The 27742-nt window shown below is 39.4% G+C and overlaps 1 protein-coding gene across 1 annotated transcript; it reads right to left on the bottom strand.

The window, feature by feature from the left end:
• SLC18B1 (solute carrier family 18 member B1) lies at positions 1–27358 on the bottom strand. Its single transcript, XM_072141509.1, is given in 15 exon segments — positions 1–539; positions 804–853; positions 935–1028; positions 3694–3768; positions 6885–6980; positions 9764–9855; positions 9944–9985; positions 9987–10046; positions 11859–11995; positions 15616–15772; positions 17709–17856; positions 19072–19145; positions 20882–20977; positions 23937–24097; positions 27310–27358. Coding segments are annotated over 15 exon segments (1374 nt in total). The 5' UTR covers positions 27335–27358; the 3' UTR covers positions 1–472.
• Between the last annotated feature and the right edge of the window lie 384 nt (positions 27359–27742).

The raw sequence follows: 27742 nt of genomic DNA, 5'->3' as shown, positions 1-27742 counted from the left end.
TGATAGTAAACGGAAAACCTTCTATTGCAAGTTACATTTTTAGCCTCTGTCTATGAGTTGAATCCTATAATCAAGTTTAGTGTATATGTTAGGAGGTTTACAGATATACATAAAACATAAGGGAAAATGAGATGTGAATCTAGCCTCCTCAGCTTCATGACATATGGTACAATTGTTCATCTAGCAAAGTATGATTTAGCAGGTAAAGACAAGGTTTTTATCAGTGCAGCAACCTGATAACATGAAATGTGATGAAAACTCAGAAATGCCTTCGTATTGTTATGCTGATCACTAGTATTTCACGTTACCAAACAGAAATAAAAATTGGCAAGATTAGGAATTTTACAGGTTGACAGACCTATAAGAATACCAGCATTTTACAGCTCAAAATGTTAAATTAAAAATAATAATTAAAAAAAAACAAAAAACATGTCAACGGAAACTGTAAAAAAAAAAAATTCTTGACTTGGCTTCATTGTTCTTCTTGTAGTAAAGGTTCCCTTTCTTGAACTGAGCCATTAGCTTCCAATGAACTAGAGCTGTCAAAAGAAAGTAAAAAAAGAAATTTTATTTTTTTCCTAGCAATGATTCAAGTGCCTATACCAATAGACTTTATGTGGATCTGTAGGGCAGGGAACACACACACACACACACACACACACACACACACACAATAAAATCGCATTCACCCTATTAAAGCCAAGCTGCAGTATGCATGCGCCATCACTAGAATGTACAGAGTTGACTGCTTTGATTATTAGCTCTAAGTACTCTGACTTTAAAGCATCCTCTGAAGACCTCACCTTTTCTTTCCACGTGCTTCACAGCTATAAAATATTATACTCAGTACAAACTGCAAAAGACAAAACGGTGTATATTAAAATCAGCAACATTTCAATCACATAATGGCTACAGAACATGACGTGCAACTTACAGCCACTAGAGGTAAAAGTCCTTGACAGGCAGCTGCCCACTTAAAATTGATTTTTTCACTTAGAAACCCACCAAATGTAGGACCTACAAATGATCTGAAAAAGATATAAAAAACTAAATTAGTTGGAAAAAAAGTACTCAAACTATAATCCCCTAATGATGTTTACATAATAAAAATCACTTTTCACCTCCTTACTTTAGAATATCACTCAGTTTTATTGAAGTTTTAGCTCCCATCACTCAGGAAGGGTCAGTGTAAAATCCCAGAGTGTGAGCAGGGACTCTCTAAGCAGACACATTATGATTCCTGTCTGCTGTGTGTTACCCTCTGTGCTGATGATGTATTTAGATCAGGGTCCAGGGTTTATTTACACTTTCATTTAGCTTCTGAACATTAAAGGGGTTATCCGGGTTTAAAAAATTTTTTATGGCCGGGCTGGGGAGGGCTAGTTAAACATAATAAACATGGACTTACCTCCTCCGGCGCCGCCGATGTCCCGCGCCGCGGTCACTTCGTTCTGTGCCCCTGTAAACAAACAGGGGCACGGAAGCCGCGCACAGGGAGCTTCCGGTCCGCGTTGGGGACGGATGGGAGGAGCCGTCCACATCTCTCAGCATTGTAAGCGCTGGGAGACGGTGCGCACAGGAGCTTCCGGCCGGCCGGAAGCTCCCTGTGCACCCTTGTACTGAAACCGGGACATCGGCAGCACCGGAGGAGGTAAGTACATCTTTATTATATTTAACTAGCCCTCCCCAGCCCGGCCATAAAAAAATTTTTAAACCCGGATAACCCCTTTAATGTTCAGAAGCTAAATGAAAGTGTAAATAAACCCTGGACCCTGAATCTGGGCTGAAAGTATATCCCGGTACACTTCAGAATTCATCCAGCTACTCTTGTCTGCTGTTATGTCATCAATAAACATAAGTGACCTAGTGCCATTGAAAGCCATGCATGCCCATGCCATCACGTTGCCTCCACCATGTTTTACAGAGGATGTGGTGTGCCTTGGATCATGTGCCGTTCCCTTTCTTCTCCAAACTTTTTTCTTCCCATCATTCTGGTACAGGTTGATCTTTGTCTCATCTGTCCATAGAATAATTTTCCAGAACTGAGCTGGCTTCTTGAGGTGTTTTTCGGCAAATTTAACTCTGGCCTGTCTATTTTTGGAATTGATGAATGGTTTGCATCTAGATGTGAACCCTTTGAACCCTTTCAGAGTTAATTGCAGCCCTTAGAGTCCATTGTCCAATTACTTATGGTCCCTTGAAAAAGAGGAGGCTATGCATTACAGAGCTATGATTCCTAAACCCTTTCTCCGATTTGAAAACTCTCATATTGCAGCTGGGAGTGTGCACTTTCAGCCCATATTATATATATAATTGTATTTCTGAACATGTTTTTGTAAACAGCCAAAACTTGTGTCACTGTCCAAATTCTGGCCCTAACTGTAAATTCTAGAAATGCTATGGCTTTAAGGAGGCATGCATGACATTTTGGAAATTTTGAAGTGGTAATGGAAATTTGGGATAGTGTGTATAGCTTTACAACAATGGCCACTTGAGAACAGAAGCACTCACATATCTGACAATAACACACACACCATTAGCCATTGGCCATTAAGGCGTTACATGGTTTATGTACCATCTCTGTGACCACATGTATATGTTTAACATTCTAGAATAAAATTACCATTTTATCGCACACCACTGTTATACCCTGTTATCAGAACCTTTGTGTAAAGAGGGGAATTGTTGTGTACTTGGAGTAGCAAATTACAGAACAAATAAAAAGCAGTAATCTCCTTCAGCAGCTTCCGATTCCCTTGAACTCTAAATAATACCTGATATGAGTGCAGTATCTCAGTGTTAAAAGTTCAAGCATTACTTTACAATGATTATTTTATCAGATCTTAGATACCGTAGCTATTACAAAAAAATTGGACTTTAAAGCCTATATATGTACATATAAACCATTTCCTAAGAGATTGTCATATAACCAAATAAATAAGAACATTTCTTGATATTATAATATGTGTATTATGATCTATCATCCGGACCAATCTATCCCATGGGTAAAACGGATGATCAACCCTTCTTATCTTCAATATGTTGCCAAAGAAAAATATACATTTAAAATTCATAAAACGGTATAGCTATATATTCTCATTAAGATAGTAATTCTGTGCTAAGTTCCTGTTAACCTTTCAAAACGTGTAGATAAATGTGAGAAGATCCTATTGGTTAAGGCTTTTCCACGGTCCATTGTTTGCATCCTGTGTCATCTCTATGTGTATGCTCACACGCTGAGGACCACAATAAAGACTCCACAGGCTGCAAAAAGACAGGAATAGGATCTTCTCTGAGTTTTGCGGGTCAGGTAGTCGGTTCTTACACAGGGCCGTGGAAACCACGGGTGTATATAATTAACCACAAATGCATCAATTGAGGGATATTCTGAAATGATATATTAATATTATATCCTAAGGGAATGTGACAAACTTCTGTTGCATAACTTAAGAATCCTATCTTATCATCCTAGATTGTAAGCTACCTGTATGACTATTGATCCTTTCTGAAGTGCTGACAGGGGACTTCGGGACTCTGGATTCTTCCTTTCATCCCACATATACTATTTTAATGTGCAATAAGTGTCTTAGTTCTGAGTAATCATTACTTTAATTCTGGCCCTTGCGGGTGGTCAAATGTTGCTGTGTGAACAGAAAAAGATGTGCACAAAAGGTAGGAGAATACAGTACTTACCCTGTAGACCACATTGCACTGAACAGTCCAGATATTAAGCCCAAAGTGCTAAGACCTTCTTCAAAGCCATTCTCACTAGAAGCAAATGAAATGAGAATTAATAAGAAATCACATCCAATGCCTGAAGCACTATCTCCTCCTGCCACATACATTAAAACATAGGCGATCTTTGCAAATCGATATGTACCCTCCTTAAATTAACATACAGTTATAGATGTGGGAGACGTTTGTCTCGGAAATCCCATGGAGGTAAAAGGAGAACTAGTCAGGCATGGGAACTAGCACTCCATTCATTTGCAGCACTGGGGGACACTTCCAGCTCACTTGCAGATCTCTATATGTCCCAATGAGAGTATTACCAAATAGTCAGGTAGAAATGGCAAATACTGCAATACAGTAGAATTGCAGTATATGGTAGGAACAATCAGACCATCTACAGCCAAAGTAAAAAAAAAAAAAAAGTTTAAAAAAAAAAAATGTTAAAAAAATAATTCAAAAACTAAAAATTAACCCCCCTTTCCATAGGGCTGATATAAATCATAATAAACACTAAAAATCACAAACATGTTAGGTATCGCAGCATCTCAATATGCCTGATATATGAAAATATAAACAGTTATTCCCTCACACAGCTCTGTGCTCAGAAAAATGAATAAGTTATGGATTTTTGAAGGTGCAGATTGAAAACTTTACAAAAAAAAGAATATTGCGTCCTTAACCCCGTCAGGGCTGCTCCATGTAAATATACGGCAGCTTTTACTGTGACAGATTGCAGAAAGGCCTTTTAATGTCATGACAGTGGCCAACTTCAAACGGCTATATCTCCTGAACCCTGGCATCTAGAAACACAATGTCCCCTTTAATATGATGCATGGATTGTGTATGAATTTTAACAGAGCAAGAGATATCAACCCTTAAAATTGTACTAAAAAAAAGTAGATTTTTATGTACAGCTTTCTATTGCTGATTGTAACTAAATAAGAGTGGATATCTCCCGTTCTGTTGAGCATACATACAAAATTCAGGTTTAGGAGATAGAGGCGTTTGAAGTGTGTCCCCCTCCAAACAGGAGAAGGCAGAATCTAGAAGGAGCTGCAGGAAACACTTTCACTTTTCATTATTACAGAAGTACATGTACCTACTGCATCTGTAGCTGAACCTGGGAAAAGGTGATTGAATAATGCTGTACATATTTATAACATAGTTTGGTAAAAATTACTTTTTAAAAAACACTTTCATTGGAAAAATTACAAAAAAGCTTATTTTTTCACATTTGTAGTAAATTATTGCCAAATTTTAAATACTGTATATAATCGAATATAAGCCGACCCAAGTATAAGCCGAGGCCCCTAATTTTACCACAAAAACCAGGTAAAACCTATATATTTTTTTTACTCGAGTATAAGCCGAGTTTGGGGTTTCTCACATATTTTTGTGCTGAAAAACTAGGCTTATACTCGAGTATATATGGTATGTAATTATTAAAACTAATGTATCAATATAAAGTCCCACATGTCTTGGAAAAAAAAAACACACTACCGTATTTTTCGGACTATAAGGCACACAAAAAATTCTATAATTTTCGCAGAAATCAAAAGGTGTGCCTTATAGTCCAGTGCGCTTTCTATATGAACCGTACTTACAGACAACAGCTGCCTTGAACTGTGCACAGGTCTGCCACCTGCTGGTCATTCATCCTAATAATCCGGTGTGCCTTATATATGAACCTAGTCGTTTTAGCAGGCATTTATTAATGGTGTACCTTATACTCCGGTGTGCCTTATAGTCCGAAAAATACTGCAAGTTAAAATTGTACTTAAAGAACATCTACCACCAGGATCAAGGATTGTAAACCAAGCACACTTACATGCTGGTGTGTGCCGCCTCTGGCAGGATCCAATCTTATTTAAGCTTCCTATGCCCTCATTTTTATGGAAAAAAAGCTTCAAAAATTATGAAAATGAGCCATAAGGCTCATTTGCATAATTGTAAGAGCTTTAAAAAAAAAATAAACAAAAGAAACCTAGGTCATAAGAAACTAAAAGAAGAGCAAATCCTGGGGGCACACACCAGGAGGTCAGTGTGCTTGGCTTACATTCCTATATCCTGGAGGTAGATGTCCTTTAAGGAGTTAACTGCTACATTCCTTCAACATGTATGAGCCTAGTTAGTATTGAACAATAAAATAAATATTACACAGCAAAATCATTTTCAAAATAATTATCTTCTTAATTTCTTTTTGCCATCTATGACATTATTCAACAAAGTGGTGGAACAGCACTGATGTATTATACAGAACTTACTATGTGGAGTGGGCCTATGGAGCATTCAGAGGCCTGGGTGGCCGGGACTGCTGCACGTTATTCCTAGTTAGTCTAGTGGTCAGGTACCACACGTGGAACGCACAGTGCTTAGAGTCGACGCAGCGTAAAATCCTCCCAGTGGATGAGGTGGTTAGGAACATTCTGGGTGACCGGGTGAAGGTGCGCTCTCTGGAGTATGAGACGCTGGGCACGGGGAGGGCCTCTCTGCTTTGGAGGGGGTTCTCCTTTAGTGTCTCTTAGTCTATAATCTCCATTCCTGGTGTTAGGCTGAAGCTGCACTGTAGATTTTTGTTTTGTGTTCTGAGTATATAGAGATGTAGGGCTTGCAAGCGCTGAATCTGGGCTTTATGTGGTTGGTTTATATGACTCTATTCATCATGTTGTAAATAGTGTTTATATTGTATGTATATACTGTGGTCTGGGATATAGTGTTAGGTTGGGAGGGGGGTGATGGTGGTGGGATTTTGGAACTGATATTGGACACTGGATTGGGCACTGGTCTGGACTTCTTAATGCAAACTTTGGACATTAGACCAGTGTCTGAGGGAGGGAGTGGGCATGGGATTCAGTTAAAAAAAAAAAAAAAAAACATTTAAAAAATGAAAAAAAAAGGATGTAAAAAAAATTGAAAATGTAAAAAAAAGGATGTGTTATTTCTGTGGGGTGGTCTGTTATGAGAGGGTGGAGGGTGTGTTTATGCTCATTTGTGTTGATGATATCTTATGTTAGTTAGGTGTGAATGAGGCTGGACCAGCAGGTGGGGAGTTGTAAATATTTTGTATATATTGTACATAATGTTTGTTTTATGTTTTGTGTTTTTGTTAGGTTTTATATTATATATTTTAATAAAAAAGTTACAATACTTACTATGCTGCACTGAGCATTTCTGGATACACTGGTATACCACATAGACCTATACAAAATCCATCCAAAACCAACACAAGGATAAACAGCCAGAGTTTACTGAAATAGAAAAAAAAAAAAAATCCAAATCCAGGATGAATATTCTAGAATACAAAATGGATTCATATATTATGATCTGTGCTATAGGAATTTCATTTAGGGCCGACAACCTTAGACTTATTCCAGAACACAGGGAATCCATCATCTTAAATTCTTAAATGTATCTTGTTTTCAAAACAGATACAACATACACAATGGGGGAAACTTATCAAAAAAAAAAGAGACCAAAACGGTTCTAGTTGCTCATGGCAACCAAACAGAGGTCAGCTTTAATTTATAAACGGTCGTGGGAAAATTAATTTAATTGCACCGTTTTAGTTTTTAGACACTTTTGATAAATGTTCCCCAAAATTCTCCCTACCCCAGTACTACAAGGTATGGCTATTCCAAACTTTATAATAAAGTGTAAAAGCACCATCTAGTGCCAGCAAATCAGAACTGCAGAGAAATCAAGAAAAGGGTCCTTTTTATTGTTATCTGCAATTAAAAATAAAAGAACAGACAGAAAACACTATAATAAAGCTAAATCACTGTACCACATGAAGTATTGCAGCATTCCTCACAATATCGATCAGCTGTAGGAGATTAGCAACATTAAAGTGATTGTCCCAAGAAGCAAGTTAGGCCGTATCCAAAGGATAGGGCCTCACTTGCTGAAGGGACCCCATGGATCACGAGAACAGGGGTACATTGGGCAACATCTCGTTCCCTGCAATGAACAGCTGCTACGGTCATTTTGGGGTGCAATGTGGATATATAGGACCCCTGGTTCTAGTGATCCGCAGGGGTCCCATCACTGAGACCCCCACCGCTCAACGGGAGCGGATAGGGCACAACTTGCTTTATCGGACAACCCCTTTTAGAATGTATTCACATGCATAAGAATAACTCATAAAAAGTGCTGCAGCATGTGGATGTCCCCCATGTCAATATATCTTTATGATGCAATTTAGTTGACATAAAGGAGCCTAATAGGCAAATCTACATAACAGACAATTGAATCTGGGTGACAAAAGAAACCCTCTCACCCATCTAACTGCTTAGGTACCACAATCATTACTAACTGCAGCATCTAATGGTTTAAGAGGAGTCAACCATCTCCACCAACTGTTATATAATCCGCTGGCAGCATGTGTTAATGAAATGTATTGTGATTCCGAACATACCTTTATTATTTCTGTGCGTTATGTGCTATTTCCCAGTTATTACCAATTTAATCTGTATGATAATGAGGCAGTTGGTGCACCAAGGTGATGTCCTCTGCTCCTCGAGCAAAGCTATTCACTTCTTCTCTTCTTCCCTGTTACTCCCTGCTTTTCACAAGATAAATGACCAGGGGGAAAGAAGTGGTCCAGCAAAGGTCCACGTGCCAAGAACAGGACTGTGGAGTTGGTAAGCCAAACTTCTGACTCTGACTTCACAATTTTCCCAACTTCAACCAGCTCAACCAAATTGGTCACTCAAACTCCACAGTCGACTCAATTCGACTCAAAATTCGACTTAAACTCCACAGTCCTGTTTTCTTGGTCATTTCAACAATGCAGAGATAAATGCAGGAATTCCTTCCCAGTACCTTATTCCTCTGATCTGTAGCAGAGGAGTTTCACTGCTGAGTAGGTAGATAAAGTGCACACTTTCATCTCAACTAAAAGCCTAGATCAGGATTGCACATCCTGCACCGACAGGCCATATGCAGCCTGTCAAGCCAAGAGTTGTCAGTCAGCGTCCAATGAGAATTTCCATAACCAAAGGAAGCGTTCATTGGTGCAGAAGGCCGGGTAGAGGTGAGTGCAGCTGAAAAGTCCTCATTGCTTCCGGGTCCTCTCCTGCTGTATCTGTATCCTGACTCCTGAAGCTGGTTGTATGCGTCGGGTTAAGGACACCGAGCAGAACTGCCCCAATTGCTGAAGAAAACCGTTTCCTCTACTACTCCTGGCATGGCTCTACTCCTGGGCCTGATGCCAGCACATACAACCAGAGCAGAACACAGAGCTGAGCGGCATATGGAGGAAAGAAGAATCTGCAGTGTGGTGCAGGGAGTAGAGGAGCCAGGAAAGGAGAGTATTTATTTTTTGTCTCCTCTGGGGGGCTCCGGTATGATTGTCACCGTCTCCTCTGGGGTGCTCCAGTATTATCACCGTCTACTCTGGGGGTCCCTCTATTATTATCGTTGACTGCTCTGGATTCTCCAGTACCATTATTATCTGCTCTGGGGTCTCCATTATTATTGTCTGCTCTCAATGCAGGATTTGGTTTCTGGGGTGCCATTTATTGCTTTACTGTGGCATTTATAATTTCTGTTGTGGCATTTTGAGCTGTACTATGGTTTTTGGCGCATCTAGTGTGGTGGTTACTGATGTGACCCCTTAAAGTTGAGCAGTATGACAATATGGCCATTGAACCAATAAATGTTGCTCACTCCTGGCCTAAATCCTTTGAACAGTAATAGAATAGACATTTTAAAAGGAAATTAATTTTTTTTAATGTATTATATGTTCGTGGAGTCAGTCCATTTTATCATGACTCCGACTCCACATAGAGGGCTCCAACTGGCTCTTAGCTTACAGATTAAAATGGGAATTTCTCATAAATGACATGCTGGACCAAAGTAAAGGTCTTACAGATGCTAGACTCCCTTTAAATGGATGAAAACTGCTACAGCTGCTACCCATTAGTGGTGGCACAAGCACAGTTCACCACCAATATCATGACATACTATTTCACCTGCAGAATAGAGACAGTAAAATAGAGAACTTTTATATATTTTAAAGATTTGAACACACCTTTCAATGTGGAATATAGGTGCAGGTCCTAACATAAAAAAACACATTGCAGTCCCAAGGCTGCCAAAAATAAGAAGCCACTTCCTCAATTCCTATATTAGAAAAAAATGTCAATTTACATTGTACATTACATACATAATATTGTAACCAAAACCATATGTGAATAGAAATAATACTTACAGGTAACTTGTCACTTATGAGTCCAAGAAGTGGTGAACTCAAAAGAATATGATAAAGCAAGGCCAAGAAAAACCAAGCCAACATAACCGACTTTTAACTGAAACTGGAAGGAGAACATTGACAACAATATTTACTGAATATGAAGAGAAGATTTTAGTAACTAAATATATGTCTATGTCCATGATTAGATGATAGATTTGACTACATTGAAGAATGCAGCATGCATAAAATTTTTCTAATCTCACAGAAATTCCAATAATATTGCATTTTGTTTCAGCCATTTCCAAATCATGAACTTTACTTTCCACATAAATGAGCCAAAATACCAGCCAATGGCAAAAAAATCAAAGGATAAATTAGGGAACTCTTGTTATTGTGTATTACAGTGATAATTTAGAAAATACATAGTACAAATCTATTTTAATTTTGTTCTAGAGATACAATATTTGCCCTTAGGAGACTAAGGGAATGGCAACATTTCCACATCTCCATTCACAGCAGAAAGGATGCGAAATGTGGGACAGTGGGTGGGTGACACCGGACAAGCTAGCTGGGCAGATGTCACAGTGAATACTGCTACTATCTGCTTTCTCTCATTCAGTCACTATTACCGTATTTATTTTCATGTATGTGGTCTCTAATCATTCATACAGTCTGCAGAGTGTGAAAAGAAGGCTGCATAGCCAATACGGGTCACCATTTCAGTATGTTGGTAATAGTCATCAATTATATCATTTATTAGTTATTATGAGAGATTTGTCATTCAACATTAGACAGTCATAAATCTGGTGCAGAAGAAGACTGCGTAGTCTAACTTGGAGAAAGGAATAAGCACATTTTCCAGGGTGGGAAAAGGAAAAACAATGCCCAGTGCCATCTTAAATAAGGCAGTTCCCTCTACATCAGTGTCCAACTTTGAGAGGCCTTGTGACATTAGATGGGATAACAAACAAACTACTGACTCTCTTCAAAATGAATTGACACCCAACTGTGAAAGTGATGTTTCTGAATCATTGTTCCCCATCAGCACAGTGTAGGAAACTGGTTTATTTAGGTGAGTGGCCACTGACAGGGGGTTGGAAAGGAATTCATTTTTCTTACAGGTGTATTAAGTCTTAAAGGGAACATATCAGCAGGGACCTCATTTGCACTGCACCTTCACTCACACAATGATAAAGCTCACCATGTGGTGAGCGGACATCAGTGGGGGAGGGAGGAGCTCTACAGGAGCAGAAAGTTGGGGGCTGATAGCTGAGGAGTGAGCATCACAGACAAGTCACTTTTTTTTAATGCATCCAAACCAAAACATAGCTTGGGACTGGGTAATTTAAAACACACAATGAAATAATAATGCAATTGCTCAGAAAAGGTAGAAAGGCCTCTTTGCAATGAATGTGTAATGGGCTTCTGCAACCTGTCTTTAATGAAAATGAGGTCCCTGGTGACAGGTTCATTATCCCATGTCGTGTCACAAGGCTTCCTGAAAGTTCGGTATTGATGTAGAGCTACCTTATTTAATGTAGAATAGTTTTCCTTCATCAACCGTGGCAAAATTCTTTGCATACTGCATTGCTATATTAAGTATTGCAAATTTTTATTCTCAGCTTAGCATGCATGGCTTTAAAACTTTGATCGCCTGTAAAGGTAGCCAGCGCTTCTAGCAAATATGCCCCAGTTTGGTACATACAAGTGGTAAGTACCAGTATTTTCCATTGTTTAGAACAGCAAGTTCTGGTGCAGTCCAGCTATTAACACAGTAAACTGCATGTTTTTACAACAGGTATATTTTTTTTCCAGGTAACCTAATTTTTTATTTATGCATTCTACAAATCTCATCAAAAGGCAAGCTTAGCAGGACAAAAATCGTTTCATATCTATTGGAGTTTATTTGGCAATAAGAATTAAAATGACTTACCGTTTCTATAACAAAAAGTGACATAGTAGGGTCCAAAAATCCTAAACATGCACTGAGTGAAAATATAATAAAAGACATTAACATAATCTTTGGTAGCTTGACTAAAGTCCAAAAAGAATCTTTTCCAGGTAAAGAATCTGCAACAAATAAATAAACAAAAAAACATAAAATAAAAGTAGTTAATTCCTAAGGAGTTTATACGTATGATCACAACAAAAGTAAAGCATTAACCCCTTAATGGAGTTATACCTTTTGAACAATTTTACTTATCAAAGCAGATTGAGATAGTTTTTTCGTCACATGTTGTACTTCATTTTAGTGGTAAATTTTGGCTGATAAGTTTTGAAATTATTTATAAAAAAAAAATTAAAAACTGCTGAATTTTTTTTACAAATTTGCCATTTTCAAAATTCAAATCATTGCGTTTTCAGGCAGATAGTTTTACCACCTAAATAAGTTGCTGAATAACATTTCCCATATGTGTACTTTAATTGGAACACTGGGGATCATTATTGTTTTTAATTAAATTAATATTAGAAACCCCCTATATATCAACCCATTTTTAAATCTGCACTACTCAAACTATCAGAAACAGCTTTTAGGAATATTGTTAACCCCTTGAGATCTCCATAGTGATTAAAACAAAATGGAGGTGAAATTTAGAATGGTCTAATTTTGTTGGTTATACGTTCATTTAGCCTTAAAATTTACACATTTTTAAAACATAAAGAGATAAAACTCATTATGCTTGAAGACCGCGCGTGGGGCCATCGTGGGTAGGGACCCATTACAGACAGTTTAAACCCTTCACGCTCTGCGACGATATATCCGCCGCAGAGCTATGAAGGGTGTATGAAGAGGGCTCACTGGCTGAGTCCTCTTCATACAGAGATGGGCTTTGCTGCATATTGCAGCAAAGACCCATCGCTATCACCCGCGGTCGGTGCTTGGACCAATCGCGGGTGTTAACCTCTTCTTTGCAGCCGGCAAAGTCGCCAGCTGCACTTAAAACTTGGCGGCGCTTGGGCGCCGCCATGTTACCTCCGATCGTCGCTCCCAAACATCATCGACGGGGGCGGCGATCGGTTGCCATAACAGCTGGTTTCAGGAGATTCGTTCGCAGTTGCTCATTGCAATGAATCACATGCAAAAACTCCATATACTGCAATACAGTTGTATTACAGTATATGGTAGGAACAATCTGACCATCTAGGGTTAAAGTACCCTAGAGGGTCTAAGAAATTGTGAAAAAAAAAAACATGTAAAAAATTAATAAAACATTCAAAATTCAAATCACCCCCCTTTCCCTAGAACTGATATAAAACATAATAAACAGTAAAAATCAAACACATTAGGTATTCCCAAAATGCCAGATCTATCAAAATATAAAAACAGTTATAACCGGCGGTGACCTCCGAGACGGGAAATGGCGCCCAAATGTCCGAAATGCGACTTTTACACCTTTTTACATGACATATAAAATGTAATGAAAATTGATCAAAACATCACACAGTCCTCAAAATGGTAGCAATGAAAACGTTGGCTGATTTCACGAAAAATGACATATCACACAGCTCCGTACACCAAAGTATTAAAAAGTTATTAGCGCCAGAAGATGGCAAAATTTTCCTCTCGTACACATTCGTTTAATTTTTGAAAATGTATTAAAACGCAATAAAACATGACGTTCTGGTGCAAAGTATGCCACATTTATCATGCAAGTTCAACAGAAATTTGTTGCACACCCCATGTTAAAGGTGCACCAAATAAGTTGGTGCACTCTGTTGTCGTAGTGCAGGGAGCGCCAGATTCATTAAAACGGGCACCACAATCATGAATCTGGCGCTCTCTGCACAGGCAAACTGCACGTAGTGTATTTTGCACTGTTTTTAGTAAATGTGCCCTTATGTGTTAGCTGGTGGTTTCTGTTCTAATCTAGACTAAATAGTGTTCTTTACAGTGGAAAATTACAGCCATTACGCTACATTTCAAGTGAAAGGTATAGCAGTGTTGAAGTTTTGCCTAGAATAGAGACTCTGCAACTAGTTTTCCCTCTTGAACACTTGCATGACATATATATTTTAAGTCACTATGGTTATAAGTTTATAAGACTTTATCTGTGTAAGGCTGCATTCACACTGCCGTGTGGGGGATGTATATACGTCCCCTATAGACGGCAATGGGCGCATGGGGCCCTACGGGAGTGGAACGGTGCTGCACCGTACCCCATGAAAAGATAGCTCTCACCCCCTCCTCCTCTTCGCGGTGCCGCCGTGTGCCCGCCGTGCTACAGTACGGCGGCAACGGTGGTGTGCATGTAGCTAACAAGTATCTTTAATACTGCGGTATGTTCTCCAGCTTCACAATGAGTACAGAACTCGATTCTTTGGAATTACGCAAATTAAATGCTAACAGAGCAGTCACAAGGGCCTAGCCAAGCCACTATTTTGTAGGATCTAGTCTAGTTACCACGATACAAAGACATCAGTTCCCATCCTCTTAGCTTGCTATGCGCTGGTGTTGTATTCCTTAGTACATGGACATCTCCTCCTCAAAATGCTACAGCACCATCTCTGCTACTTGAAATGGTGGTCACATTTACATTAATAAAAAGTATATTCTCGGGTATAAGCCGACCCGAGTATAAGCCGAGACCCCTAATTTCAACACAAAAAACTGGGAAAACCTATTGACTCCAGTATAAGCCGAGGGTGGGAAATGCATTGGTCACAGCCTCCCAGTATACAGCCTGCCGGGCCCCCTGTAGTATACAGCCTGCCGGGCCCCCTGTAGTATACAGCCTGCCGGGCCCCCTGTAGTATACAGCCTGCCGGGCCCCCTGTAGTATACAGCCTGCCGGGCCCCCTGTAGTATACAGCCTGCCGGGCCCCCTGTAGTATACAGCCTGCCGGGCCCCCTGTAGTATACAGCCTGCCGGGCCCCCTGTAGTATACAGCCTGCCGGGCCCCCTGTAGTATACAGCCTGCCGGGCCCCCTGTAGTATACAGCCTGCCGGGCCCCCTGTAGTATACAGCCTGCCGGGCCCCCTGTAGTATACAGCCTGCCGGGCCCCCTGTAGTATACAGCCTGCCGGGCCCCCTGTAGTATACAGCCTGCCGGGCCCCCTGTAGTATACAGCCTGCCGGGCCCCCTGTAGTATACAGCCTGCCCGGCCCCCTGTAGTATACAGCCTGCCCGGCCCCCTGTAGTATACAGCCTGCCCGGCCCCCTGTAGTATACAGCCTGCCCGGCCCCCTGTAGTATACAGCCTGCCCGGCCCCCTGTAGTATACAGCCTGCCCGGCCCCCTGTAGTATACAGCCTGCCCGGCCCCCTGTAGTATACAGCCTGCCCGGCCCCCTGTAGTATACAGCCTGCCCGGCCCCCTGTAGTATACAGCCTGCCCGGCCCCCTGTAGTATACAGCCTGCCCAGCCCCCTGTAGTATACAGCCTGCCCAGTCTGTCTCCGATGCTCCGGTGCTGCCTCGGGTCCTTCGGTCCTCTTCGGATTCTTCCTTCGGGAGCGGAAAAACTCGAAGAGGATCCGAAGGACCCGCGGCGGCACCGGAGCATCGAAACAACCATAGGAGCTACAGGTGACGTCGGAAAGGCGAGTTTTTATTTTTTTTTTCTTTACTCGAGTATAAGCCGAGTTAAGGTTTTTGAGAACAAATTTTGTGTTTAAAAACTAGGCTTATACTCGATTATATATGGTAATTATAACATTTTTTGTAACAAATTAAATATTTATACGTACCATACTCAGGCAAGACGAAAATATTTAGTGGTATCATTAACAGGACAAAACAGCCGATTGCGATAAATGGAATTTCATATCCAAACGTTTGATAGAGAATTCCTCCAATTGGAGGGCCAAGAACGAGGCCAAGCCCAGTAAATATTTCGAGACAACCCTGCACAATAAGTAGAAGAAATGTATTTAATATTGTGAGAATTAATTTACAGATCATTAAAGGACAACTACCACCAGGATGAAGAATTATAAACCAAGCACACTGACATACAGGTGTTCTATGGAGCCCCTCGTTCTATGCCCGAGGGGCTCCAGGCTCCATTAACCCCTTAAGGACGCAGCCATTTTGTAGCTTAAGGCTCAGTCCCATTTTTTGGATTCTGACCTGCGTCGCTTTATATGGTTATAACTTTTGAACACTGTTACTTATCAAAGTGATTCTGAGAGTGTTTTTTACCCACATGTTGTACTTCATTTTAGTGGTAAATTTTGGCTGATAAGTTTTGCATTTATTTACAAAAAAGAAAGCTGCCAGGATTTTAGTTTCCTCATTGGCCCCTTTTGTAGGCTGTAAAATTTGAGCTTTTGCGTTATTGGGGCCATGGAAGGCATTTTTTTTTGTGGGACGAGATGCTTTTTCCAGTGTTACCATTTTGGGGTTGGTATCCCCTATTGTTGAAAATTTAGGAACTTTTTTTTTTTGAGGGCAGGAGTAGAAAAGCATAAACTCTCTACTGGATTTTTTACTTTTTTTTTACCCTATAGCCCAATAATCATGTTATCTTTATTCTATGGGTTGATACGATTACGGGGATACCATACATTAATATTTTTCCTTACATTTTACTAAATTTGTCAAATAGAACTCTAATGTGGGAAAAATCTATAATTTTTGCATTGCCTTCTTCCAAGTGGCGTAACATTGTTACTTTTTTGGCTACGGAGCTGGTTGATGGCTTGTTTTTTTTTTTGCGGGACATGTTGTACTTTGCACCAGTAGCATTCTGGAGTACATATGCTTTTTTGAACATTTTTTATAGCATTTTTTGTGGGAATGAATAGATAAAAATCATAATTTTTGGAGGGTTTATAACAGTTTTTTTTTTTTAAAACGGCGTTCGTCGTGCGGGTTCAATAATTATGTTACGGACGCGGTGATACCATATATGTGGGGGTTGTGTTAGGATTTAGACGTTTTTTGCGTTATATGTATCTTTATGTATATGTTATGGGGCTGAAGAGCATTTTTATTGATTTCTTACTTTATATTTTATTGAAAAACGTTTTTTTTTTTTGTTTTTTTTTTTACAGTTTTCACCATGAACAAGAAATCAGATGATAAAACTGTGCAATACTGATGTATTGCAGGGTATTAGCAGTGTCAGCCTATGCACATGCATAGGCTGACACTGCCTGTAAGATGACGTCACTGACGCCATCTTACAGGCAGTTCTTACCCCCAGAGTTGCCATAGCAACAGTCGGCGCCCCCCGAAAACGGCAGGGGGTGGGCGATCATGGGGGAAACACCCCCCCAAAGGCATGTTAAATGCTGCGGGCACACTGAAAGACCATGATTAAAGGAAACCTACCACTTTAAAATGGTAGTTATAACCCTCAAATACCTTGCACCAGCTCAGGGTGTGCCCGAGAGCTCGTTGACGTCACCGGCTCTCTGGCATTTCCTATTCAGGCGCACGCACGGTTGCGTGCATGGTGCGCCGAGGGAGGTTGAAATCTAACAAATAAACAAGTTTTTCAAGCAATAAGGCAGATTCTGAAAATTATGAAGATATGCTCCGGCACCAGCTCACCCTGAGCTGGTGCAAGGTATTTGAGGATTATAACTACCATTTTAAAGAGGTAGGTTTCCTTTAAGACTTGTTAGAGTAGAAACGTGTGGGTGTGTTATACAAATGTGTTGTTATGCTCTTATCTAATGTATCCAATAAGTTATACTTGCATCAAATGCTGACTACCTTTATGTAGCAGAGGTATTTTCGTTTTGCATTACAATTTATAATATTAGCAACACCCAAGGAAGATGACACACAATAGGATATTTTTATTTCTAAGTTACTAATATGATTGGCTTACCATAGCCGTGGCTATATTGTTAGGAAATGCCTTTGCCAGTATAGAAAACGATGCGGTTATTGAAGCACCAAAACCCACAGCATCTACTGACCTCACCAAAAAGCACATAACTATGAATACTGTTCCGTCTGGAGCTTTGTCAAGCAATCTGAAATCATGTAAAAATAGAGATCAGCCTGATTTGCTAACACGAATCAGAGGAATCCTGAGGAATAAGAGCAAAATCTAAACCCATTACATACAAAACTTTCATTGTTCACAGTGACGCAGAGCTGAAAAAAAATGGGCCAGAAAAGATAAACTAAGCCTTCACTAAGTAGTTCCCTTTGGTCCAATTATGTGTCAAAAGAGGTAATCATGTGGATCAACTAATATTTATCCTAGGGCCATGTTGACATTTCTGATGGGAAAATCCAATGAGGAATCCCAGCATAAAGCAGAGTCTGATCCACAGATTTCTGCAACAAATTTTCAGTATGATATTTTGTGTTAGGCTTAAAGACCAGTAACATATTTTGGATTTTGTGTGCTAGTTTTATTTCAATGGATTGATTCACACACACACACAACTGTGGTTTTCACAGTTCTGTGTATGAGTCGCCCGTCCAAGCTGCAAATTATTGACCAAATTCAAGTTTATACCTTGGGTAGGCCTTTTTTTTTTATTGTCATCGCTACATGATCACGCCAATGAAACACAGGCCCACATATCTGTTGTCTGCAACCTATTGTGCAGACCTTAGGCATCTTGCCCACGAGCAAGTTTTATGCGTTGAACTTGCATCAAACTCACATTGTGTGCCTACTTCAATTACCGGCCCGAATACCCAGAAAGTGGAACTGAACTCAGCAGGTCAGTTCAGTTCTTGTTTCCAAGCACTAAGGCCACATCAAACTCGCTCAAGGGAAAGAGGCCTTAAAGGGAGTCTACCAGCTCCCACTTTATTAGCTTTTGATAACCTTGCAGCTTCGCAGTGAACTTCAGGGTACACTGCCTTCTTTCTACTCAATCCGACATGTCCTACATTTACACAATGTGTGCCAAAGAAGGAGTAGAAGAAAGAAAATTCAAGTAGCAGTCAGGATGCAGCTACTGGTGCACCAATAAGTTTAATTGCGTAAAGATGAAAACTAGAATTTCTCTACAGTGGCAGTTAACTGGGAATCAGGAAATAATGTCAGTGAAGCATATACAGTGCACTGCACAATGCTGATTTTAGTAGTTTGGCAATTTGGAATCTGGTAGACTCCCTACAACCAAGTATTATAGGACACTGCTAGAACAAAGGGGTCCCTATGAAAATATTTCTCCTGGTCTTGGCATTAACACATTTTAGAAGCAACATAATAGATTATAACATACCCGAAAAGTACTGTAGCGACTCCTGATAAGGCTAAACCAGCCACAAACATAAATTTTGCTCCAATTTGGACAATCTGAAATACAGAACAAATACAAAAAATTTTAATATATTTATTTGCAGAAGTATTGTGTTTCACGCTTAATTGTTTATAAGTGGATTTACCAAAAAGAACACATACCGTAGCCTTCATATATTAATTTTATAACATTTTTTTTGCTTCTAAACTTAATAATACGTAATTCATGTTATATTACGAATAAATACATATATAATATATAGTATATGTGAATAGAAAATTTTAAAGTATGCTGATGTAAAGGCGTACAGTGAGTGCAGACACATATAGTAGACATGGATATTAAAACTATCCTTTTTTTACGCTATTTACAGGTAGTCCCCGGGTTACGTACAAGATAGGGTCTGGAGGTTTGTTCTTAAGTTGAATTTGTATGTAAGTCGAAACTGTATACTTTATAATTGTAGATCCAGACAAAAAAGGTTTTGTGCCCAGTGACAATTGGAGTTTAAACATTTTTTGCTCCAATGGGACCAAGGATTATCAATAAAGCTTCATTACAGACACCTTACAGCTGATTATTGCGGTCTTGGACTATAGTAAAGCATTCAGAAAGCTTCCCCAGGAGTCAGAGGGGTCTGTCTGTAACTATGGGTTGTCTGTAAGTCGGGTGTCCTTAAGTAGGGGACCGCCTGTATACTCAGTCCTAAAGAGTGGTGTGACGGACATGAAGATCTGAGTGTTACTTGCGCAGATCATTAAAACACGCCTTTCATGTTACTGGTATAATAGGCGCTCTTTGATGAATAACATGGTAGGTGAAACATTATGTTATTTAACCAAATTATACATTTGCAGTCATAGGCTTGATTATTTTTGAATCATTGCTAGAATCCCTGCTTCTGGATATGTTCCTGAGCAGAAAAATCATACTGGCTTCAAAATCAGTCATTTATGTGAATTATATCAATTTAGAGGAGTCTGTTTCAGAATTTGAGCATTAGCTAACACACACCTGAGAAGGGGACTTAGTTTCAAGTTGGGGCAAATGCAAAAGACAATGAAAGCCAGCAATGTGCCATCCACTTTATGAATGTCTATGGCTGCATTGTAAGTGCCCACAGATACTTTAACGGACAGGGAAACCAATCCATTAACAAGTAAAGTATGTGCTAGTCTAAAACTATGAGGATCCATGAAAAACAAAATGCCAAACTGAAGAAAGTCAGCCATTAAAAAACAGTTTTACACAGTTTATTTTTGCAATATGCATGTGTAGGAAGCTTTAAAATAGCAAAGCGATAGGAATTTTTTATTTATATTACAGTATTTTTTGGACTATAAGGTGCACCAGATTATAAGGCGCAACATCGATAAATGCCTGCTAAAATGTCTACATTCATATATAAGGCGCACCGGAGTATAAGGCGCACTTGATTATAAGAATGAATGACCAGCAGGTGGCAGACCTGTGCACAGTTCAAGGCAGCTGTTTTCTGTAAGCGTGGTTCATATATATGGCGCACCTTTGATTTCTGAGAAAATCAAAGGATTTTTTGTGCGCCTTATAGTCCGAAAAATACGGTATACAATTTATTTTTATAAAATTCTATAATTTTATTTTACTTAATTACTTAATTTTGCTTTAACGATTAGAAACCCACTTTAACCTATGGTTTTCAGACGAGCTGTACAAAATAACCTATATTTTATAGCTTTTATCTACATTTTATAATTTACATACAGCAAACAATCTGTAATAGAATAGTTATAAAAAGGTAGAACATACTTACATATTTTCCAAATATTAATGAACTTAAAAAATTAAACAATGCAAAGCAGCCGAATATGAAGCCAACCATTGTGTTACTAACACCTTTCTTCACAGCCTTTAATAAAAAAAAAAAAATAGAAACAAAAATAAATACATTTGGAAGAAACAAAGTTACAGTTTCGTCTGTATTTTCTATCAGCATTTATAAGCCAAAACCAGGATAGAAACATATACATGTAAGGCTATCTGCAGACATTGCAGATTATCATGCGGATTTGTCTATTTAGTGTTGCGATTTTTGTGTGTTCCACATGCCTTTTTTGCCTGTTTAGTTTCACCTGATCGGATGTCATTTCAAGCAAACATTTGCATCATGGTGTGGATTTGATGTAGATTTTTTTGCATATTTTACTTTCCCATAGATTTAAATAAAAAAAAATGCAAACATCTGCGAGGATGAACAAGAAAAGTCAGCATTTTATTTTTCACACACAAAAAAATATATTGTCTACATTACTTTATCCAAGTCACATTCACTTTAATGCTCCTATATTACACTGCAGATTTTCTGCACCAAATTCTGCAAGTAAAATCTGTGAAGAAGGGGCACTTGTCATAGCTTTTGGGCTGCCACTTTTTCAAGTTTCCTGAAGTTGGCCTACTTAAAGGGAACCTGTCATCTCATTTTCACTAAGGACGAGTTGCAAAAGCTCACCTGCAGTGCAAATATGCCTTTTCTTAGCATTTGCATTACAGTATAATTGGGTGTTATAACTTACGTTGCATCCTAACAAAATTCCGAGTAGTCACAGAGGCTGGACTTTGGTTTGCATGCATTTCAAAAAACAACATGTGACTTGTCTGTGTTACTCACTCCTCAGATCTTGTCCCCCACCTTTGTGCTCCTGTACAGCTCCACCTCCTTCTCAGAGGACACAGCCTGGTCAGCCTGACATCAGTGGAGGAGGGACAAGCTGTACAGGAGCACAAAGGTGGAGGCAGCTCAGACAAGCACATGTTGTTTTTTGAAATGCATCCAAACCAAAGCCCAGCCTCTGTGACTTCCCCAGGATTTTGTCATGATGCAAAAATAGTTATAACACACAATTATATTGTAATGCAAGTGCTTAGAAGGCACAGAGGCATTTTTGCACTGCAGGTGTTATAGGCTTTTACAACCTGTCTTTAGTGAAAAGGAGGTCCCGGTGACAGGTTCCCTTTAATCATTGCAATGTATCTTAAGTTTTTTCCCTTTGTCATACATGTCCGTTTAGTCTCACTTTTGCAACTTTTTGTTTAGGTTTGCAACTTTTTAGTCCCAAATAGTCTGGGTCTAGCATGCTCTAATTTGCGACTTATTAGGTGCAAGAATGGGTCAATTTCAGAGCTCAAAAGTCTCACAAGTAGAACAAACATCTGGGCTACAAAGATAAATCCTGCAACTGCATTAAATCCTTGAGGCATACATAACTTTGGTACGCTGCTAACTGAAAAGTCTCACAATAAAAAAAGAAATGAAATAGGAGTGATACAGATTTGCAAATTGTTCCACTTGGTCTTGGATTGCAAATACTGTGATCTGAATGTGACCTAAAAAATATCAGTAGTTTTCTTGGAAGCAAAATAGCAATATGCAAACTACAATTCCATATAATTAACATTTGGCTTAGACTGTTCAACATGAACATATGCCGAGGCCCCTAATTTTACCACGAAAATATGGGAAAACCTATTGGCTCGAGTATAATCCGAGGGTGGGAAATGCATTGGTCACAGCCTCCCCAGTATATAGCTTGCCGGACCCTGCCCCATAGTATATAGCCAGCACCTGCCCCCCGGTATATAGCCTGCCAGCCCATATCCCCCAGTATATAGCCAGCCCCCTCCTGTAGTATATAGCCAGCAGCGGGGGAAGCCAAAAAAGTGAGTTTTGATATATATTTTTTTACTTGAGTATAAGCCGAGTTTGGGCTTTCAGCACATTTTTTGTGCTGAAAAACTAGGCTTATACTCGAGTATATATGGCAAGTGAAAATAAAGAATGGCATTTCCTTTTTTTATCATTTTAACCTCTTCAATCACCACTCCAGGTTAGTACGCTCGGTGAGTGTTGCTTTAGTGTACCACAACATACTATTCCACTGTGTTAATAAAGTGTCCAGAGCACCAATAGCCTATGAACCCTGTTACTGTTGCATGGATTGAATTCCACAGTTGTAGTGAATAATACTATATTGCACACTTTTATGAATTGGAATAAAATAGACATTTTTGACATAATTTTTTTTTAAACCCTTTCATGTAAGGGTTAAAGGAAAGGCTCCACCGGTCTAATCTTCCATTTACTACTGTACCCAGTAAACTAGCTACAAAGTCCTTATTTGTTAGTCTGACTCAAGTGTGGCTCATACACTGATAAAAGATATTTATGGTCTACCCCCCAGCCAAGAAATGTTCCCATTTGGCCACTAGAGGGGGTCACATGGACTTGACAATAACTTAGTTCTTTACCTGCTTCCAGTCTGCCCACTATATATGCTGGAGGGATCTGGACCTAAGCTACATGAACATGAAGGTATCAAATTCTCGACCATGTAGCAGCCAGAGCTCCGTAATCCCACTGTATGGGAAAAGAACATATACTTTCATAGACTTTTGTACTAATGTCCAGCTGCAGTATCATAGAAGTGAATGAGAATTGCATATGTAAAGCAGCCCAATGGTCAATACTCTATATGGTAACAAACGATCATGACAGATAGGTCTTCCAGAAATCCCCTTGAATGCATCTTCCTTCTTATAATGCAGCACTATAACAGAGATAATGCAGCACTATAACAGAGATAATGCAGCACTATAACAGAGATAATGCAGCACTATAACAGAGATAATGCAGCACTATAACAGAGACGAGCAATCAGATTTTGAATGATCTAATATCTCAATGGAAGACAAAATTGTATTAAAAAAATTAATTTACCACAATAAATCCTTTCCTAATTCCTAGACTACAAGAGAGACGAGTGCCCCTCACAAAATAAGGAGTAGTACACATAGACACATGGAGATAATACCTCCTGGGGAAAGAAGGGTCCCAATATGGAATAACATATCATTGAGCTTAAGTTAAGGGAGGCAGTTGAAATCAATGTAAGGACTTGATTCCTCGATAGTTTTCTGCTGCCACTGGTGTTATTTTCCGGTGTGATGTCCGTGTTCTCAGGCATGTTGTGATCTGAAACAAAAACACAAAGAACTAAGATACAATCTTAGGCTACATTCACATTGACGTGTACCCGCCGTACCATAGCACACGTCGGTTCCGTGGACAGGTGCCGCGCTGCTCACCCCTGCCCCTCTCCATAGAGGAACATTGCGCACGGCGCTGTATTCCGGGAAAAGATAGGACAGGTCACTTGTACTGCACCGTACCGCTCCCGTAAGGCGCCATGCTCCCATTGCTAGCTGTGGGGGACGTATATACGCTGTATACACGTCCCCCATACGTGTGTGTGAATGTAGCCTTATAAACACATAGGTATCACAGAAACACTTGGACAGAGGTCACCAAAACAATAACATCAATGTGAATGTGTGCCGGCCTCACACTTAAAGGACACCTGTCATCAGGTCTGTGTCACTATTCCTGTCACCTCTACCTGTTGGAGCAGCTCACAAGGATCCCATCCCAGCCTTTATCTAGTCAATTTATACATTAATCATTGTAGAATCATATTTTTTCTAATAATGTAAATAAGGCAGGTCAAATGGCTTGAATATGCTAATAACTCATTGGGCATCTCACAGGTCATTTGCATACAGCTATAGGACCTTATTGCTTAAGTTTACAGGCATGTAGAAGGACAATGAAGGGATAGGGACAATGTTCATAATACGACGCTAGCGCACAGGGAGCGGGCCTCAGCCCGATCGTATATGGTTTACCAGAAAGGGGATTCGGGGTAGAGCAGTCAAGCGTTCACCCAGCCTCCAGGCAGCTTTGTCATGAAATCTCCTGCTATAGCTCTCAATTGAGCCGACTCCTGCCCTGCCTCCTTCTTTAAGTGACATAGTGTAAGCAGCAAAAATATACTACCCCAACTCAATGTAAGACAGACAAATACCATATACACACTGTATACACTATGCATCGTACAGAATATGACCCTATATGCACCATATATGCAAACTGTATACCTCAATGCATCATACAGTATAGGACCCTACATATACCATATATACAGACTGCATACTTCTATGTATTATACAGGGTATATGACCATACATACAGACTGTATACTTCTATGTATTATACAGGGTATATGACCATACATACAGACTGTATACTTCTATGTATTATACAGGGTATATGACCATACATACAGACTGTATACTTCTATGTATTATACAGGGTATATGACCATACATACAGACTGTATTATACAGGGTATATGACCATACATACAGACTGTATTATACAGGGTATATGACCATACATACAGACTGTATTATACAGGGTATATGACCATACATACAGACTGTATACTTCTATGTATTATACAGGGTATATGACCATACATACAGACTGTATACTTCTATGTATTATACAGGGTATATGACCATACATACAGACTGTATACTTCTATGTATTATACAGGGTATATGACCATACATACAGACTGTATTATACAGGGTATATGACCATACATACAGACTGTATTATACAGGGTATATGACCATACATACAGACTGTATACTTCTATGTATTATACAGGGTATATGACCATACATACAGACTGTATACTTCTATGTATTATACAGGATATATGACCATATATACAGACTGCATACTTCTATGTATTATACAGGGTATATGACCATACATACAGACTGTATACCTCTATGTATTATACAGGGTATATGACCATACATACAGACTGTATACCTCTATGTATTATACAGGGTATATGACCATACATACAGACTGTATACCTCTATGTATTATACAGGGTATATGACCATACATACAGACTGTATACCTCTATGTATTATACAGGGTATATGACCATACATACAGACTGTATACCTCTATGTATTATACAGGGTATATGACCATACATACAGACTGTATACCTCTATGTATTATACAGGGTATATGACCATACATACAGACTGTATACCTCTATGTATTATACAGGGTATATGACCATACATACAGACTGTATACCTCTATGTATTATACAGGGTATATGACCATACATACAGACTGTATACCTCTATGTATTATACAGGGTATATGACCATACATACAGACTGTATACCTCTATGTATTATACAGGGTATATGACCATACATACAGACTGTATACCTCTATGTATTATACAGGGTATATGACCATACATACAGACTGTATACCTCTATGTATTATACAGGGTATATGACCATACATACAGACTGTATACCTCTATGTATTATACAGGGTATATGACCATACATACAGACTGTATACCTCTATGTATTATACAGGGTATATGACCATACATACAGACTGTATACCTCTATGTATTATACAGGGTATATGACCATACATACAGACTGTATACCTCTATGTATTATACAGGGTATATGACCATACATACAGACTGTATACCTCTATGTATTATACAGGGTATATGACCATACATACAGACTGTATACCTCTATGTATTATACAGGGTATATGACCATACATACAGACTGTATACTTCTATGCATTATACAGGGTATATGACCATATATACCGACTGTATACTTCTATGTATTATACAGGGTATATGACCATACATACAGACTGTATACTTCTCTGTATTATACAGGGTATATGACCATACATACAGTCTGTATTATACAGGGTATATGACCATACATACAGACTGTATACCTCTCTGTATTATACAGAGTATATGACCATACATACAGAATGTATACTTCTATGTATTATACAGGGTATATGACCATATATACAGACTGTATACTTCTATGTATTATACATTATACAGGGTATATGACCATACATACAGACTGTATGCTTCCATGTATTATACAGGGTATATGACCATACATACAGACTGTATACCTCTCTGTATTATACAGAGTATATGACCATACATACAGAATGTATACTTCTATGTATTATACAGGGTATATGACCATATATACAGACTGTATACTTCTATGTATTATACATTATACAGGGTATATGACCATACATACAGACTGTATGCTTCCATGTATTATACAGGGTATATGACCATACATACAGACTGTATGCTTCCATGTATCCTACAGTGAGAAGATGTCCTGACATGTTCTATAGACCGGCTCCTAGCGCTAGTGTTCCTTCCCCCCGTGTACTATCCTGCATACAGGTGGAGCACGAGCTCTAGTTCCGGTAGCTTCTCTCGTTACCAGGCAGGATCTGGGACACTTCCATGTTTCCCTCTTCCTCACTTACTTGTTCTTGGGCTCAGACTGCTGCCTCCTCCCTGCACGGACTGTGTAATGTGAGCAGCTGCCGGCTCCGGCCTCCTCCCCCGGTCACATGGAGCGGAGCACCGTGTACACTACAAGTGTGTGCTACTCCATGTCAGCTGCTGTCAGCTGAGGTACAGACCCGGCTCGTCACATGTATAACGCCTTGTTCACACAGCGTTTTGTATCCATGTGAATGTCTGACCAGGGCCACACAATAGTCTCAGTATCTCCCATTCAAAAAGTCATGGATGATATTCTCTTGTATTAATTGCAAGGACAATTGCGATACCATAAGAATAACCTGGTGTGCTCGTGTTTTCAGAATATCCATGGAAGTCTATAATAAGTATTCCCGTCTTGGGAAATC

Source organism: Engystomops pustulosus, chromosome 3, assembly GCF_040894005.1.
Source record: "Engystomops pustulosus chromosome 3, aEngPut4.maternal, whole genome shotgun sequence".
Taxonomy (NCBI): Eukaryota; Metazoa; Chordata; class Amphibia; order Anura; family Leptodactylidae; genus Engystomops; species Engystomops pustulosus.
This window is presented reverse-complemented; position numbering and strand designations above follow the sequence as displayed.